Source organism: Corvus moneduloides, chromosome 6, assembly GCF_009650955.1.
Source record: "Corvus moneduloides isolate bCorMon1 chromosome 6, bCorMon1.pri, whole genome shotgun sequence".
NCBI lineage: Eukaryota > Metazoa > Chordata > Aves > Passeriformes > Corvidae > Corvus > Corvus moneduloides.
Window position 1 is genome coordinate 48,897,120 of NC_045481.1, and position 14,685 is coordinate 48,911,804.

Consider the following 14,685-nt stretch of genomic DNA (forward strand, 5'->3'; position numbering starts at 1 on the left):
TAAAGCCCCATTCTTTGGATAGACAGGCTTTTTACCCTCTAGCACAAGCTGCCTCTTGTTCATGTGCACTCTGAGGCAGCTCATTCAGCTTTGATGTGTCTTTCCAACACCTGGACTTGCCTGCGATCAGGATGTCTTATAATGTGTGTATTTAACAAGGTCTTGACCAGATCTGTGAACTACGTTGCCAAGGGCTGTGTCCTGCATGTACAGTTGAGGTGCACGTCAAAAGAAGCAGTGTACTTGAGACCTATCACAGTAGTGTGCTTTCATCTACTGCTCTTTCATCAGTAGCAGTTCTCCCTAGCAGTTAGATGGAAATTAGAGGCTGAGATTTCAGTAGGCAGTTGCATTTGGACATCTGAAGATGCAGAAGACATAAATGGACTTAAGACTCTGGTCTGAAATGCTGATAATCTTGATGGATGTGAGGTATTGCTGGCATGTTCATACTTTGTGATGCTTCCACACTGTGGTCCATTCCTATAAATTCTCACCACATGCGACCATCATGAAGATGTGGACAGGTTCAGAGGGCAATGTACCTCAATACACCTAAAACAATTAGGGGCAATGCAGCCGAGCTGCTGTGGTATGTTGGCTGCTGCAGCTTGAGACTTGGCAGAACAGGTGAGGCCCCTTTTGCTCTCCTGTCTTGTGTGTCTGGAAGGTAGAATCCACCATTAATAAAATCTGTATTTCCCAGTGAAGAGGCAGCACCGTCCAACTCAGAAGCATAATTCCCACAAGGACAGTAAGATGGATGTGCATAAATGTCTAATAACTGTATGAGCACTGTCTTTTCACTGCTGGGGTACATTTTCTTTCTGTTATAAAAACAATTTTGTTGAGGAATAAGTCTTTCTCTCAAAAATACATTGTTAAATTAAGTCTGCCAATGGAGCTGTGCCAATTCCTTGAGCATTAGCACCCATGCACAAGAGAGGACACAAGTTCCTTCTAAAATGTTAACTTCATTAGGAAATACAGCCAGGATGTGAGGTTCTAAGAGGTTGTTTTTTGTTTTTCTCTGAAGGCTTTAAGTATGAATCAGTTGAGTTACAGAGCTGCTAATGCCTCACCCACAGCAGGGTTTGATGGGATCGTGGCATGTTTGTTACTGTAAGGCTTTGTTGACTCGCTTATTATTGCTACAGTGCCTTTTAGTGTTTCAGCTAAGACTAGTACTCTAAGCACTTGTTTTTCTGAGAGTTATATAGGTGTTTTTTCTTTCTTGTGCCTGTTATGTACCCGCACATGAAGTCAGAAAAAAAAAGATATGGAGATGCAGGAAATTTAAAATGGGCATTGCCAGTTAAGAAGCCAGCTTTTACCTTCTGAGTGAAGAAAGATGTTTCCCTATATATATTATTCCATAATATAATAATATGCAGTGCTGTGCTGTGTATTTTTGGCAGCTTGTTTTGGTGGCACTGCTTAAGGAAAGAATACAGGATGAATGGATCCCTGGCATGATCCAGAAAGTGCTTCTCCCTGAACAGCAAGGATGAGGTTAACTTTATGGCGCTGTTTTGAAATTTCAACTTGCTTTCACAAGCCATATGACTGCTACAGATGTCAGAGACCTTTTAATTCTTCTGCCAAAGGATTTTTTTTCCTAGCAAGTGTAGTCTTGTTCCAAAGCAGAAGTACTCATGGAACTTGAATCCCCATCTCCATGATGCAGGAAATAAGGAGGCTATCACATGGATGCTACATTTCACTGTCAGTCAAATCACTAGCAGAGGAGAGGCTAAATTCACTCCTGGATGCAGCTCTCTCAGGACCTTCACATTCACCTTGACACGAGAAAGCTTCACTGATGTCTCACTCATTACCTCATCTGCAACTGAAAGAATCCTGGGCCCATTAGGGCAAACAATACAGGAATATGGGATTGCAAAATGATGTGTGAGTGCTAATTGAAGTGTTGTGTAAAGCTGGCATAGTTAAACCAATACAGAAGCCTCGGTGGGCATCATTATGTTTGTTAGAATCTAATCTTTTGGCATCTGTAGGAGAAAAGTTTGCGTGGATTTTGGTTAATACTAGACCTTCTCTTTGTATATCCAAGACATGTATCTGTTCACTTTTATGTATGGATTCAGCCAGTTCCCCATTATTTTAGTTCTTGCACCTTTTGCCTTCTGTTGTGTTAGGGAAAATAACTCTTGATAACAGTGTCAATTCAGCGGAGCTGGGATCCTGGGCTCCTATGTCCACAGACCAGGTCTCTCTCTACCTTATGCAGTGAAAATAATTGAAAGTAAGAGTGGTCTATTGTCCTTCATACAGGGCAGTTGTTAGGAGGAGAATATGACCCCTACAATTGTACGGGTGTTATTAGACAACGCTGGAATTCCAGGAATTGGACTTCTGGGCTGTGGAGAGGCACAGATCCCCATGGTTACAGACACAGGGCAGTGCCCTAACTTTGACATCTTTTTTCCAGAAGATGTAGTTAAGTGGCCTTCACATCGTTGTATTATAGTCAGGGGTTTGTTTCCAACCAGAAATGACCTTGTAAAATCTCAGGCTGTTACAAGTACAAAACAAAGAAATGCTGTTTACCTGCTACATAAGGCATACATTACCTGGTCAGTTAAAAAAAATCTGAAATATGAAAAATTATGACTTATAAAAACCAGTTGAAAGCTGAGCGTGAAATCTGCATTCCTTGGCTCCTTGCATTTCTTGGTCTGGTTGTCTTCCCAGTGTTGCTTTAGTTTTTCACTGTGTATATTTTATCTTGAGCTTTGGGGAGGAGTATGCAAGACAGGAAATCATCAGAACTTGGAAAAACAGTAAATATGTTCATTAAGCATTCTTAGGGACACAGGTACATTATTTAATGCAGATAAAGAAAAAGAAGAACTTAAACTATGTTTAGTGAAAATGGAAGGTTAGAGACTTCAGGAGCAAACAATAATAAACTCTAAGAAAGTAGATATTTTTGAAGCTTTAGATCTCAGCCACAGGTACATGTCTCTCTGCGAGGATGACAAAAATAGTTTCTGACACGAAGATTCTGTCCCTGCTAAATTTCAAATTCCTGTTCCAAAACACAGAACATAAACATCCCACAAAAATAGCAGGAAAAAATTGGCAATCATTAACAAGTGTTTTCCTCTCAATTTTTGTTCAAATCTAGTGAGACGTGAAGCAGTTTAAAAGCTTGAAAATTTTCAGCATTAAGGACTGAGAGGTAGAGTTCCCATGATCTCTTGAGCTATATTCCAGAAACTTCCTGCTTTTCTTGGAAAAGTGCTGTTTTCAAGTGGTTGTGTTCTAGCATTAAAAAAACAGCCTTAAAAGATGAATTCTTACTATGGCCAGACCCTCAGCTGATACACAGATATATTTTATTTGCCTAATTAGAGCTCTGGCTAGTTAATGGGTGCTTATCTGACTTAGAGTTACTATTGTGAGATATGTAGAGAAATGTTTGTTGAGAGGAACGTTTTATAGAAACCTTTCCTCAACAAACCATGGAAGGACCAATGATGTGGCCTTTCCCTGGGACACAAGAGGCTGGTTTAGACTTAAGGCTACAGTGTTGTACACAGGGCAGCCTTGGGGCATTCCTCATGTACAAAGATGTAAGTCAGTAGTACTTACACCCAGTGAGTCTGATCTTCCGCTCCTTTTCTCTTGTAAATGAATTTATATCTACACAGACTCTATTCAAAACACTGTTTCTGAGGGACTAGCCACACCAGTGGTTATTTCCACTGAACAGAACAGCATTGCAACATTATTAAATAGCTCTTGAGGATGAATTCATCCAAGAAGTAGGTTATTGGAATAAAGTTTATTTTATTAGTGCCTTAGGACACTCAGCTAAAACCTAGAGCCCCTGAGCACTATTCAGACACGTAACATGAAACAGTCTCTACCTCAGAAATTTATAATCGAACTAGACAAAGCAGACAAATAAAAGAAATAGAAAAATTGAGACGGGAAGGGGCAAAATGGGTTCTTTGCCATCATGTAGCTGGGAAGTGTGTAGCTAGGCAATAGCACAGGTAGCTTCTTTTAAAAAGTAAAAATGAAAAAGTGCAGCAATGTAAATGAGAATTTGTTAACAACAAAGCCCAGAATCGGCACCTCCGGAAAATGGGTTCTTTGCCATCATGTAGCTGGGAAGTGTGTAGCTAGGCAATAGCACAGGTAGCTTCTTTTAAAAAGTAAAAATGAAAAAGTGCAGCAATGTAAATGAGAATTTGTTAACAACAAAGCCCAGAATCGGCACCTCCGGAAAGAAAGGGAAAATAATTTATCCGCCCACACTCACTTTTTTCTGACGAAGGCAGGTGAATAAAGCTGCACTAATAGAGTGTGACGCTCACAATCCTGAGCTGCGCTTGCTGAGGCGGAACTGAGAGGTAACCATCGTCTCCAGGAAAACAATAGCCCTGCAGCCCCCGCGGTGCCTGCGGGGTCACATCCCATTCATCCCCTGCACATGTCGTTTTCACGTGAAGGTTGTTCCCGTCCAGCTGTTATGGAGTCAGTGGATGAAGCTGAAGGACAGCAAGGAGAGCTGAACAGGAAGGAGCAGTCCCTGAAAGCCTCCCAGAAAACGGCAGTGCTCGGTTGGCCTCCCCGGTGGAATGGATTAATACCTGGAGACAGCATGTATCTGTTTGTCCTCTCACAGATACTGGTAAGGCAGCTTGCCATAGCTTTGGGATGCTGGGACCCTTCTTTTAGGCTGCACTGGCTTGGGAGGTTTCCTCCTTATTCACTCTAGATGTAGCAGTGGGCATAGGTGCAGTCCTCATTTCTGCAGCCACCTCTCACGGCTTTGCCTTGAGAGCAGCCCCTGCCTTTTGATGTCCCAGACTCCCATCCCATCTCCTGCCTCTCTGCAAATGCCTCCTTTGCTGAATGACCGATATCCCACCAAATCCATTTTCTGTGGCTGATGTGTATGGGGGTAAAGACCCATGTTGTTAACAAATGGAGCAGGAGGTGTATCCTTTAAAGCTGTGGTGCGCCCTTCACAGTTGGGGATGAGGTTATACCTCTCTGTGAGCGTGTTAAGTATAAAATCATTGCTCTTGTGGTTTATGCTAACTGTGGCGTGTGCAGCACCCTTAAGTGGTTCAAATGAAAAGTTTCCATGTGTGTATGTTGTGTGTGTATTTATGGTGATGCCTATGTGAAATATGGCTATTTGTGAGAGCTTTGAGAGAGGCCTTAAGAGTTTTTAATAACATCCTAAATCCATGCAATTACTAGTTTGGATCTAAAAGTAATAATCCCGAAAATTCAGAAGTCAGAGGAGCATGTTGCTCTTTCAGTGTTGCTCAACTTGCTGTTTCTGGGCAGCCCTTTTGCTAGTGAGGGTAGGAGGGAGCCTGTGTAACTCAGTGATGCACATCTAGTTAATAGTGGCTGAGCTTGGAGCCTTCAGTCTTTTTATTCCTGTCAAGCTACAGCCTAGAAAATACCTGACTTCTTAAAGCAAAAGCGATAATCAACATGAAATCAGCGCTAACTAAATTAGTTAATTATGCAGTCTTGAAATGAAAATGAATGTGTGTATAATGAGAGATGCTAATTACGTCTTTTCTGATTGATTGCACAGCTTCTCTGCATGATGCTGTGGTACAGCACTTACGGGGCCATCCCAGCAGCTCAGAATGCCTTCGACCTGCTCTCTTACTTGCTTACCCCATTTAAACAGGTTTTTTCAGATCAAGGGGAGGTAAGTCCCTGTGCTGCTCTCTGGTTATATAGCTGATGTCAGTAGCCTTCGGTGGCGCTTCTAATGTCTCTTCTGATTAAAAGTATAGTATACATTTATTTCATGCATTAGAGTGACTTTTGCACTGTGGGTATGTCCTGAAATGGTAGAGGAGTGTTCTGAAAATAGATGAATATTTTATCTTTGAGATATTGAGCTAAATTTTTGGCTATGATGTTAGGTCAGCACAGTAGAGTTTCCATTATGTGCAAATTATTGAAAATGAAACAAAGTAATAAGAAGTCATCTCATTAAGGTTTAGCCCACAGTAAGGGGAGAGCTGAAACTTCATTTCTTATGATGAATAGAAGCTTAAATTCTGGAAGAACAGATCAACCCACATAAAAGGTGCTAATCATACCATAGTCTCAAAAATCTGTTTTTGTTGAGTGTTTAGAGCATATCTGTGTGCAGTAAATGTATTTCAAGTGTACTAGGTGCACAGATTCAGTTATATTTACAGAGCTACCCCAGTAAAATTGCTTAGCTTCTCACCATGACATGATGACATGTATACCAGAATGATTCATCTGATAAATTACTGGTAATTATACCTAGTGCAGATTTTTCTAGTGTGGACAGAACCTTAATTAAGTGGTGAACAGCTACTTTCAAAAATCAGATTAAATATATTTGCTATCAGGATGCTTAGATCCATTGTACATAATCTTTGAGGCAGAGGCTTTGCAGTGCTAATAGAAAATCTGTTTCAGTGCCTCTTGTGATTGAAGTACAGTGGAGACTGTTTTCTCATATCAGTGTTTATGAGCTGCATGTCACCTGCTCTTTTGGGGTTTCTTGAAAGAAGCACTTTTTCTTTGCCCTTTTGCAGTTGGCTTTATTATGCACAGAGCTCTTCAAAGACTATTGCCTGTGTCTTATTTGCAGTGGCTCAATCATTAACAAATTGTTGTTCCTTACAGAAAACCACTGATTTGTATAATTTTGACTTACAATAATTGTCCTTCACAGAGGAAACTGTTTCCTAGAATGCACCACAAGAACACCCCAAGTATGACTCTGTGCAGATGTTCATGCATATGTTTGAGGACTGTTTATTATAGCACTATTTATTGTGCAAATTTACACTTGAAAACAGTATAGGCAAATAAATCTTCTGATGTTAAAATAAGCAAATGGAAGCTCTTAACTCCAAATTTCTCATTAGCTGTACTAGCAGGAGAAAAGCAGAGTAAAATTCCTTGCTCACTGAAGCCCATTAGAATTGAATTTTGTACCTACTACTGAGAACAGGCTGAGCTATAAGACATCAGAATTAATTCCACTGCCAGTGGTGTGAATTAACCTGATGGTGTTTCACTGAATGCATAGAAAACACAGAAAACTCCTCTGTGGCTGGATTCTATTTAAAGATCCCCAAACCCAGGAACAGTACTAAATTTTGTTTAAAGCCCTTTGCCACTGTATAAAATCACGCTGACTGTAGCAATGAAGCATTAATCCAGTCTGCAAAATTGAATTGTGGATTCAGATCTCAGCTTTGGCAAAGCGTGAGGGTAGGAAGCAGAATTCCTGTTTGCCTTAGCAGTGAAATCTGGGATTTGGAGCTTCTGAGATGCTGGGGCTTAGAGGTGGTTTCACTTTCAGTCTTCTCCAAAGCCTGGCTTTTTTTTTTGTGGTGATGGCAGCTTTTCCACAGGTGAGTATGATATCAGTAAATCTTCATGGGACATAATGCACACTTTGCCAAGAACATGCATGCAGACACTGTACTGTGCCCCTAAATGAATCATTGTCTATTCTGCTGTCTCACAGAGCCTGACTACAGTTGGGAGTGTTGTGGTATCATACATCCTGCTGTCTTTGGCTTCTCTAGGACTGCTATTTGTAGGATCTCTGGTAAGTTGTTATACAGCACAAACTATGTTCACGCCCTTTTTCAGTGAGTTTTTAGAAGATGTCTAATTCATCCAAAGTTGTTGGTGTTATGCCTAAGTTGATTGTAAAGCACTGGTTTTGGAGCTGTTTCTATATAATTATCTCCTTGCTTTATGTGGAGGAATCAATCTTACTCAATTTCTTGATGAATTTGGGATTGCACTGATGGTTTTTATTCTTTCCATCCACAGATGGGCAGACTGTTTGCTCTGAAGTAGGAGGGATGTGGTCCATTAACAGGACCATCATCCATTGATGTCAGTGGCAGAAGGAGCTGTTCCAGAGTGCCAATGTACTTCTGAATGTGAAGTCCTGTTAGATGTAGGCCAAGGCCCCAGCTGCAGAACAAGCTTAAGTGGCATGACTACAATTAATCTAGTTAGCTGTCAGCTGTTGGGGAGCAGCAGTGTATTGTGTTTCTCCATTGGTTGTGTAACTGGCACAAAGTTGTGTGGTAGATGGGAGAGCTGTGGAGAACTCTTTCTTGTCAGGGAGCTCTAATTGGATGTGGCTTTTCAAACCCCTCTATGCTGTTCCCTTAGAGTGGGAATGCAGCTACTGAACATGCAGGCAGAGCATCACCTCCTGTCCTTACAGAGGTGCACCCCAGGTAGCTCAGGAAGTTGGAGTTGTGCTACACACATGCTGTTTGAGTGATGCAAAGTATAATGAAGTACATCCTAGAATCATGGGACAGTAGGTGGGAAGAGATTGCTAATGGAACATCCTGCTTGGAGCAGCAGGGCTGTTGCCAACACTCAGTATGGTCAGCCATGAATTTTTCCATACAGGTTTTTAAAACCTTCAGGAATGGAGATGTATAATCTCTGTGTGTGCCTGTGCCACAGCTGCATGGCACTTTTGGGGAATAGTCTTTTCCAAGTGTCTTCTCCAAATTTCACAAACATAAATGTCCGAGTTGAATTTCTGCAGGCTCTTGTGGCCATTGTCCCTTGTGGTGTCGGCTGCATCCCTGGAGCTGCCCTTGCAGTAGTTGCAGGCCACTGTTAGATCACTCCAGCTTCCTCTTTGACAGGTTGAACAAGCCCAGTTCCCTCTACCTTTTTCCACCCCTGACCTCCTTTGCAACCCTCTACTGGGACCACTTCAGTTTTTCCATATCTGTCCTAAACTGGAGGAACCAAATCTGTATACAGTATTCAAGGTACAGTTTCATCAGTGCCAAGGAGAGGGGAATACATCCTTTGATTTGCTGGCCACACTCCCTGCTGGGAAGTAATGCCATATTATGTGCCATGGTTAAGTTCACTCAGAGGCAGCACAGTGGCAAAATCTTCTGTTTAACATGTCGGGAAAAATGTACTTTCTAAAAACCATTCACAAGGCAAAGTAATTATAGTTAATGCCTCCATTATTGTGATCACTGATGTAGCCAAGAAAGTTAGCCAGGTTTATGCAATTTTCTGCTTTTTTGATGCTGCTGTACCTTATCCAGATTAATTTTGTCCTCAAAAATAAACTTCTGGTAATTCTGTAATAGCAAATGCTAAAGAAAAAAAAAAACCATCTAAGAATTTTCCAGGTGATCTTGCTGCAAGACATTCTGGGCTGAAAATCTAAATAGCAGGGGTGTGATTTTTTTTGCATATTCAACTATTTCTCAGTGGATGAAAACATTTATTGCTGACCCATTCGTAGCAGAGAAGGTAAAATTACATGAAAGCTTTCTGTGGCCAAAAATTCTGATCTCTATTTGGACAGCTTTGCATGTGAACTCCTTACAAGTGAACATGAATACCAGTGTAGATTAAGGTAGACTTTGCACATTTTTGTGTTGGTTAAAACTTGTGTATAAAAAAACGTTTTCTAACAGTTTCCATGTAGGCAAGCTTGCACTGGTTTCTATTCCTGTGGTCTGTGCTAAGAGTTTTCTAGCTGCAGTAGAGGCACGAATGTCACTCTGTGTCACCCTGCTCTTTGGATAAGTGGCTGGGCAGCAGAGTACAAGAAGTGTCCTGTGAGTTCTGACCAGTCTTGCCCAGTATGTTCTCTTTAACATGGAGATTAGGAAGGAGAGACTGTTCAGAGACAGGACATGAGCCTTGTCCCTTCCCGCCTCCTTGCTACCTTACTCTCAGATGCCTGAGGTTGTGCTGCTTTGCAGTTTGCTAAAATCTGCTTTTATCAGTATTTGCAGAAGTTGGTATAACATAGTCACTGGCAGAACATTGAAAATGGTGATTGAACCAGGCAGAGTTTCTACAGTCCCAGCCTGGTGGACAACAGATTGTTGCATGAAGACAGTTTTCTTTATCTTCCCCTTTGTCTCAGCTGAGTGATCTATCTCCCCCTCTCCCCTTAAAATGGGTTTTAAGCCATGTGCTACCTAGAAGAGACCTTGAAGGGATCTTTTCCTTTGAGGAGTGCCTTTGTGACCAAACTGTTCTTTCCCAATGTTGAAATTGACACTGTCCTGTGTGACCTCCTAATGTGCTTTAGTAGCCTAGGAAGAGAAATTTGACCTCTTAAAGTGACACTTTTCTAAATTCAACTGGGCATTTTAAAGCTATGTAAGAAGAGGACAGAAGGGGCTTTTACTGTGGAAAATAAGACCTGTTCTTAGTCTCAAAGGGATGCATGACAGTGCAGTATAGTTTGTATGGCATTAGCCTGAGTGATATTGCTCCTAGTTCTATGGTAGATGGATGAAGTTGGCCTAAGGTTCCAGATCCTGGAATTCAGAGATGGAATTTTTAACTGGTTTTAACTGAGGTCTATGTGGAGGATTTGTACTCTACTGATGTGACTTCCAAATCATCTAGTCTACCGCAGCATCTGTGCAAACTGATACAAAAAGAAATTTTTTATATTCCTGCAATTTCAAACCTTTCGTTAATTTGTAATATAAACTTTGATATTGCATTTGTGTCCTATAACTTCCCAGGATTAATTATTTAATGTTATACCATATTTAAATCAGATAATTAGATTATAGCACAGTCTTTCCCCCTGGCCAGGAGCTGATATGGGCATTCTGAGTCTCAGGATCAGGTACATCAAAATTTAGGCCTCTTTAAAAAGTGATGGGTTTATACATAAATTCAGGATACAGTGCCAGGTTATTAAAGATGTTTAGCTCAATTATATGTACTCAAGACAGCTGTATGTAAATTTCAGATGGAAAGCCATTAAATCAGGAGAGGTATGATTTGTAGAATACAATAGCAGACTTTTATTTTGTAAACAAGCCTGGGAAGGATAAGAAACTGAACAAAAGGACAGTGGTATCACATTGGCTTGCATATGATGGTCACAAGCACATTCCACTTCTGCTGTATCCCTGAGTTAAGCCTGGCCAGCTCTGTGGAAACCTCTGTGACTGAAAGCAGGTTTGAATGGGTAGATGTGAATCCTTGTAACGTGCACCACAAAGCTGCTCCTGCATGGAACATTCCTGTTCTCTTCAGTACTCTCCAATTCTAATGCAGAGGCCTGGGATGCTGTCCTAAAGGCCCATGCCCTAGGCTGTATGGAAGGGCTGGCTACAAGCAGAAACTTTTTTAAATGTTTGTTTCCTCCAGTTTTGGCATCTACTCAGAGCCCAACCAGACCCTCCCTTTCCGCTGCAAGAGGACAGACGCCAATCTGTGAGCCGGCAGCCTTCCTTCACGTACTCAGAGTGGACAGAGGATAAAAATGAGGATGACTTCCTAGATTTGGATCCCGTACCAGAGACTCCAGTCTTTGACTGCGTAATGGACATTAAAGCGGAGACAGACCCAGCTACTCTGACGGTTAAATCCGTGGGCTTGCAAGAAAGGTAGGGTAGATGTGACTAATAGGGAAAAGTCTGCTCCCAGATTTGGTGGGTTTAGGAGTTCTGTGCCTAGTAGGAAGTTTCATTGCCTTTGTGTATGTCACTTTAAAATGCGGATTTAAAGTCAAGCACCTGCTTTATTTCCCGTCCTGTTTTCAGTCCAGTCATAAATACAAGTGCATAAGCTAAACAACACACAGTTCTTAGACAGCTGTCAACAAGTGCTCTTCTAAAGCATCGTTTCTTTACACTGAATACATCTATTTGTGTTGTATCAGTCTCTCACCATTCATCAAGACAGCAACTGCATAGCATGAAATTCCCCTATAGGGCAATGAAAGCTTTTACTTCTGAAAGAGGTGGGTCTTGTTGGTTTGTTTTTTTCCCTGTCACTCATGCTGGAGGAAGCAAACTGTAGAAAAAGTGGTAGTCTTCAGTATTTTATTATATATAAAAGAGTTAATTCAGAAGTAAATGAATTTGATTCAAATGAACCCAGCAATGAAATTTTGGGGTGAGCTGGTGTTCACTGCTTGAACCATAAGGGCAACTTGAAAAGAGGTGTTTCTCAGGCAAGTCAGGAGCATCTCAGAGAGATTCACAGCTGGGAAAGGGCAGTTTCAAGATGAAAAGAAAATCTTTTTCTGTTTTGTGTCCTTTCTTTGTCTTAGTGAAATAGAAAAATGGTCTTGATAGAATTCCTGTAAAGAAACTGTGCAAAAGTGATGATGTTATGAATAAGAATGAAATTACTGAAGGGCCCAGCATAGCAAAGTACCACCTTTCTTTATTTCTCAGTTTGCAAGCTTAATTGGAGTGCTAACCATAGTTAATTCTCATCTCTAAAGCTTAAAACAAAGGACAGAACTTCTATTTTAAGAATACGATGCTGACTTTCCAAAGCACCTCAGGACACAGTAAAAAGGAGTGTTACAGAAGCGGCTTTCAATTTGCACTCTGTGAGCTTAGAATGTTTTTTCTCACTTAATGGTTTGTTATAACATTTTCCTAAAATCTTACACCTTTTATTGTTTTATTCTACCTTTATATGAGATCACAGTAACCTCTGGGGCTTATCCCTGAAGCTGCTGCTATCAGAGTTCTGTTGGTTTTTCTTTATAGGCAAGACGGGGCTTGAAATACATGAGTCATTTGTGTTCTTCACTATCCCTGATTTCATTCCATTTCTGTCACTTTGAAGATGTGACATTTCTCCTCAGATGACTGCTAGCCTACACGAAAGATACTCACTGTATCAAGAGAATTGGGGAGTATCACTTGGGGAATAATCAATTGGTTAAAGTAATGAATTACAATGAAAAACCTGTCAAATAACAAGAAGTGGAAGAATGAAAGCAATTGCTTGAAGTTCTCACACTAGATACAAAGTGTACACTTAAGATACAAACTAGTTTTTAACATACACGTGTCCTTGAGAAGACAGACATCATTTCAGGTTTGAGCTGTGCCCTGACAAACTTCATTTACATTACACGTTGGTCACTTTCCCTTTGTTTGGTGTTTTGTTAAATTACCCACCTATGCCTCTTTGGCATCCATTCTGGTTCTCTGTCTTACTTCCCTCTCATTCTTTAGCCACCTGTGCAATTAAAAGGGTGGTCAGCAGCTAAATTCAAACACCACTCTATGTTGCTGAAGAAGAAATAATCTCATTTCCTCATGCTGAAGAACTATTTATGTAGGTAGCCTCTTCCACCTTGAAAGAACCAAAAGCAATCGTTGTCAAATGCATGTGTTTTGGGGGAGAAATATGGTAGCTGCTTAATAGCACAAAGGAGGGTAAGGTCGAAATCCTTTGGAAGGCGTCACTAAAGATTCCATGCCTGCCACTAGTGGCATTTCCCCATGGCTGTAAACCATAGCAGGAGGCTGGCTGCAAATTCTTCTGGACAAACTCCTTGCGTCCAGGAAAGGGCTGTGATCCAAGTAATGACTTCTGTCCCCTCTCTGAGCTGGCCGTGCCTGTGTGCTTACAGGGTTTTTAATAGCTCCTGCACACACCTTCTAACTAGATTTTTCAAGCTGAGATTCATCAAAAATAGGTTTACTGTGTGGATGTATAGAACCTTTACCTAGTAATCATCATATTGTGTAGCTTTATTATTATGTTAAAGATATTTAAATATAGATTCGCTGATGGCTTTTGAATCTTACTTTTGTCTATCATATGTGAGATTAACAGAAGCTCAGAAATGCTTTAAAACTTTATTCAATAATAGGCATTTTGATTTCTTTGTTTTATTGTGTGGCTGACTTAGAGTAAACCCACTAATAATTCTACGCTAAAGAGTATCTCTGCTTTTAATGTAACTGTTAAAACGTCGGGACCTTCATTTTACATTTTTCATGATGTACAATTGTGGAAAGAACACTTTTAAGATAGAAAAACGATTCACTGCAGTGGTTGGCTTTTCTTGTCTTTAGTAACGTTGAACTGGTAGTTTATCCCAAGATCTTACTCTGGGGATGTTTCGGTGCACAAAATAATCTTCTGGTCTTGTCTACTCAAGAAGTATCACCCATTTTCTTACAGATACTGACCAAAATATCCCCATAGAACCAGCTGGGTGGCTTTCTGAAGTTCTTCATTTGTCATTGCTGACAGTGATGGGTCTGTTGTAAGCAAACTTTGGCCGCTCTGTTTTGCAGGAGAGGTTCAAATGTTTCACTCACACTGGATATGTGCACCCCAGGCTGTTCTGAGCAAGGCTTTGGCTATGTCATGTCCCCACGGGAACAGTCAGCCCGAGAATACCTCCAGACAGCATCGAACATCCTTACTGAGGAGGAGCTGCACAAGAAGGCACTGGATCCTTTCATACTCCAGGCAGAGTTCTTTGTGAGTGTCTGACCTCTCTCTTCTAGGAGCATCAATAAAAATGGGATGTTTTCTCTCCATAGAAGACCTTGGTATTATTTTCTGCTGGTCTAAAAGTAGTACATGCAAACTCCACTTCTGTCAGTGAAGCATTTAATGCAATTCCCAAATTTGTCGTCCCTTGCTGACATATATTACGTTTTTAACAAAAAAAAAAAAAAAAAATCACTAGAGTATAGAAGAAAAGCCACATTTGCTATAGGCACAACTTCTTGAAATGTGTCTGGAGCTGCCCTAGGGATGAAATTAGTGCTAATCCACCCTCTTTGCTGTTGAATGCTTAATGTGGAACTACTTTGCAAATCTAAATGTTCTTAGGTTACCTGAAACACAGTGTGGCTCTGTCATTCAGCAGGA

The 14,685-nt window shown here is 40.8% G+C and overlaps 1 protein-coding gene across 6 annotated transcripts in view; it reads left to right on the top strand.

The window, feature by feature from the left end:
* Positions 1–14,685, top strand: part of PTPN5 (protein tyrosine phosphatase non-receptor type 5) — a 77,416-nt gene that overhangs the window by 40,080 nt on the left and 22,651 nt on the right. For 5 of the 6 annotated variants that reach the window (XM_032113140.1, XM_032113141.1, XM_032113139.1 and 2 more), the window contains exons 3-7: positions 4,485–4,666; positions 5,594–5,713; positions 7,529–7,612; positions 11,194–11,432; positions 14,100–14,289. In XM_032113140.1, coding sequence (XP_031969031.1) covers positions 4,485–4,666; positions 5,594–5,713; positions 7,529–7,612; positions 11,194–11,432; positions 14,100–14,289 — 815 coding nt within the window. The remainder of the gene's footprint in view (positions 1–4,484; positions 4,667–5,593; positions 5,714–7,528; positions 7,613–11,193; positions 11,433–14,099; positions 14,290–14,685) is intronic. The other variant, XM_032113142.1, reaches the window with a different exon arrangement.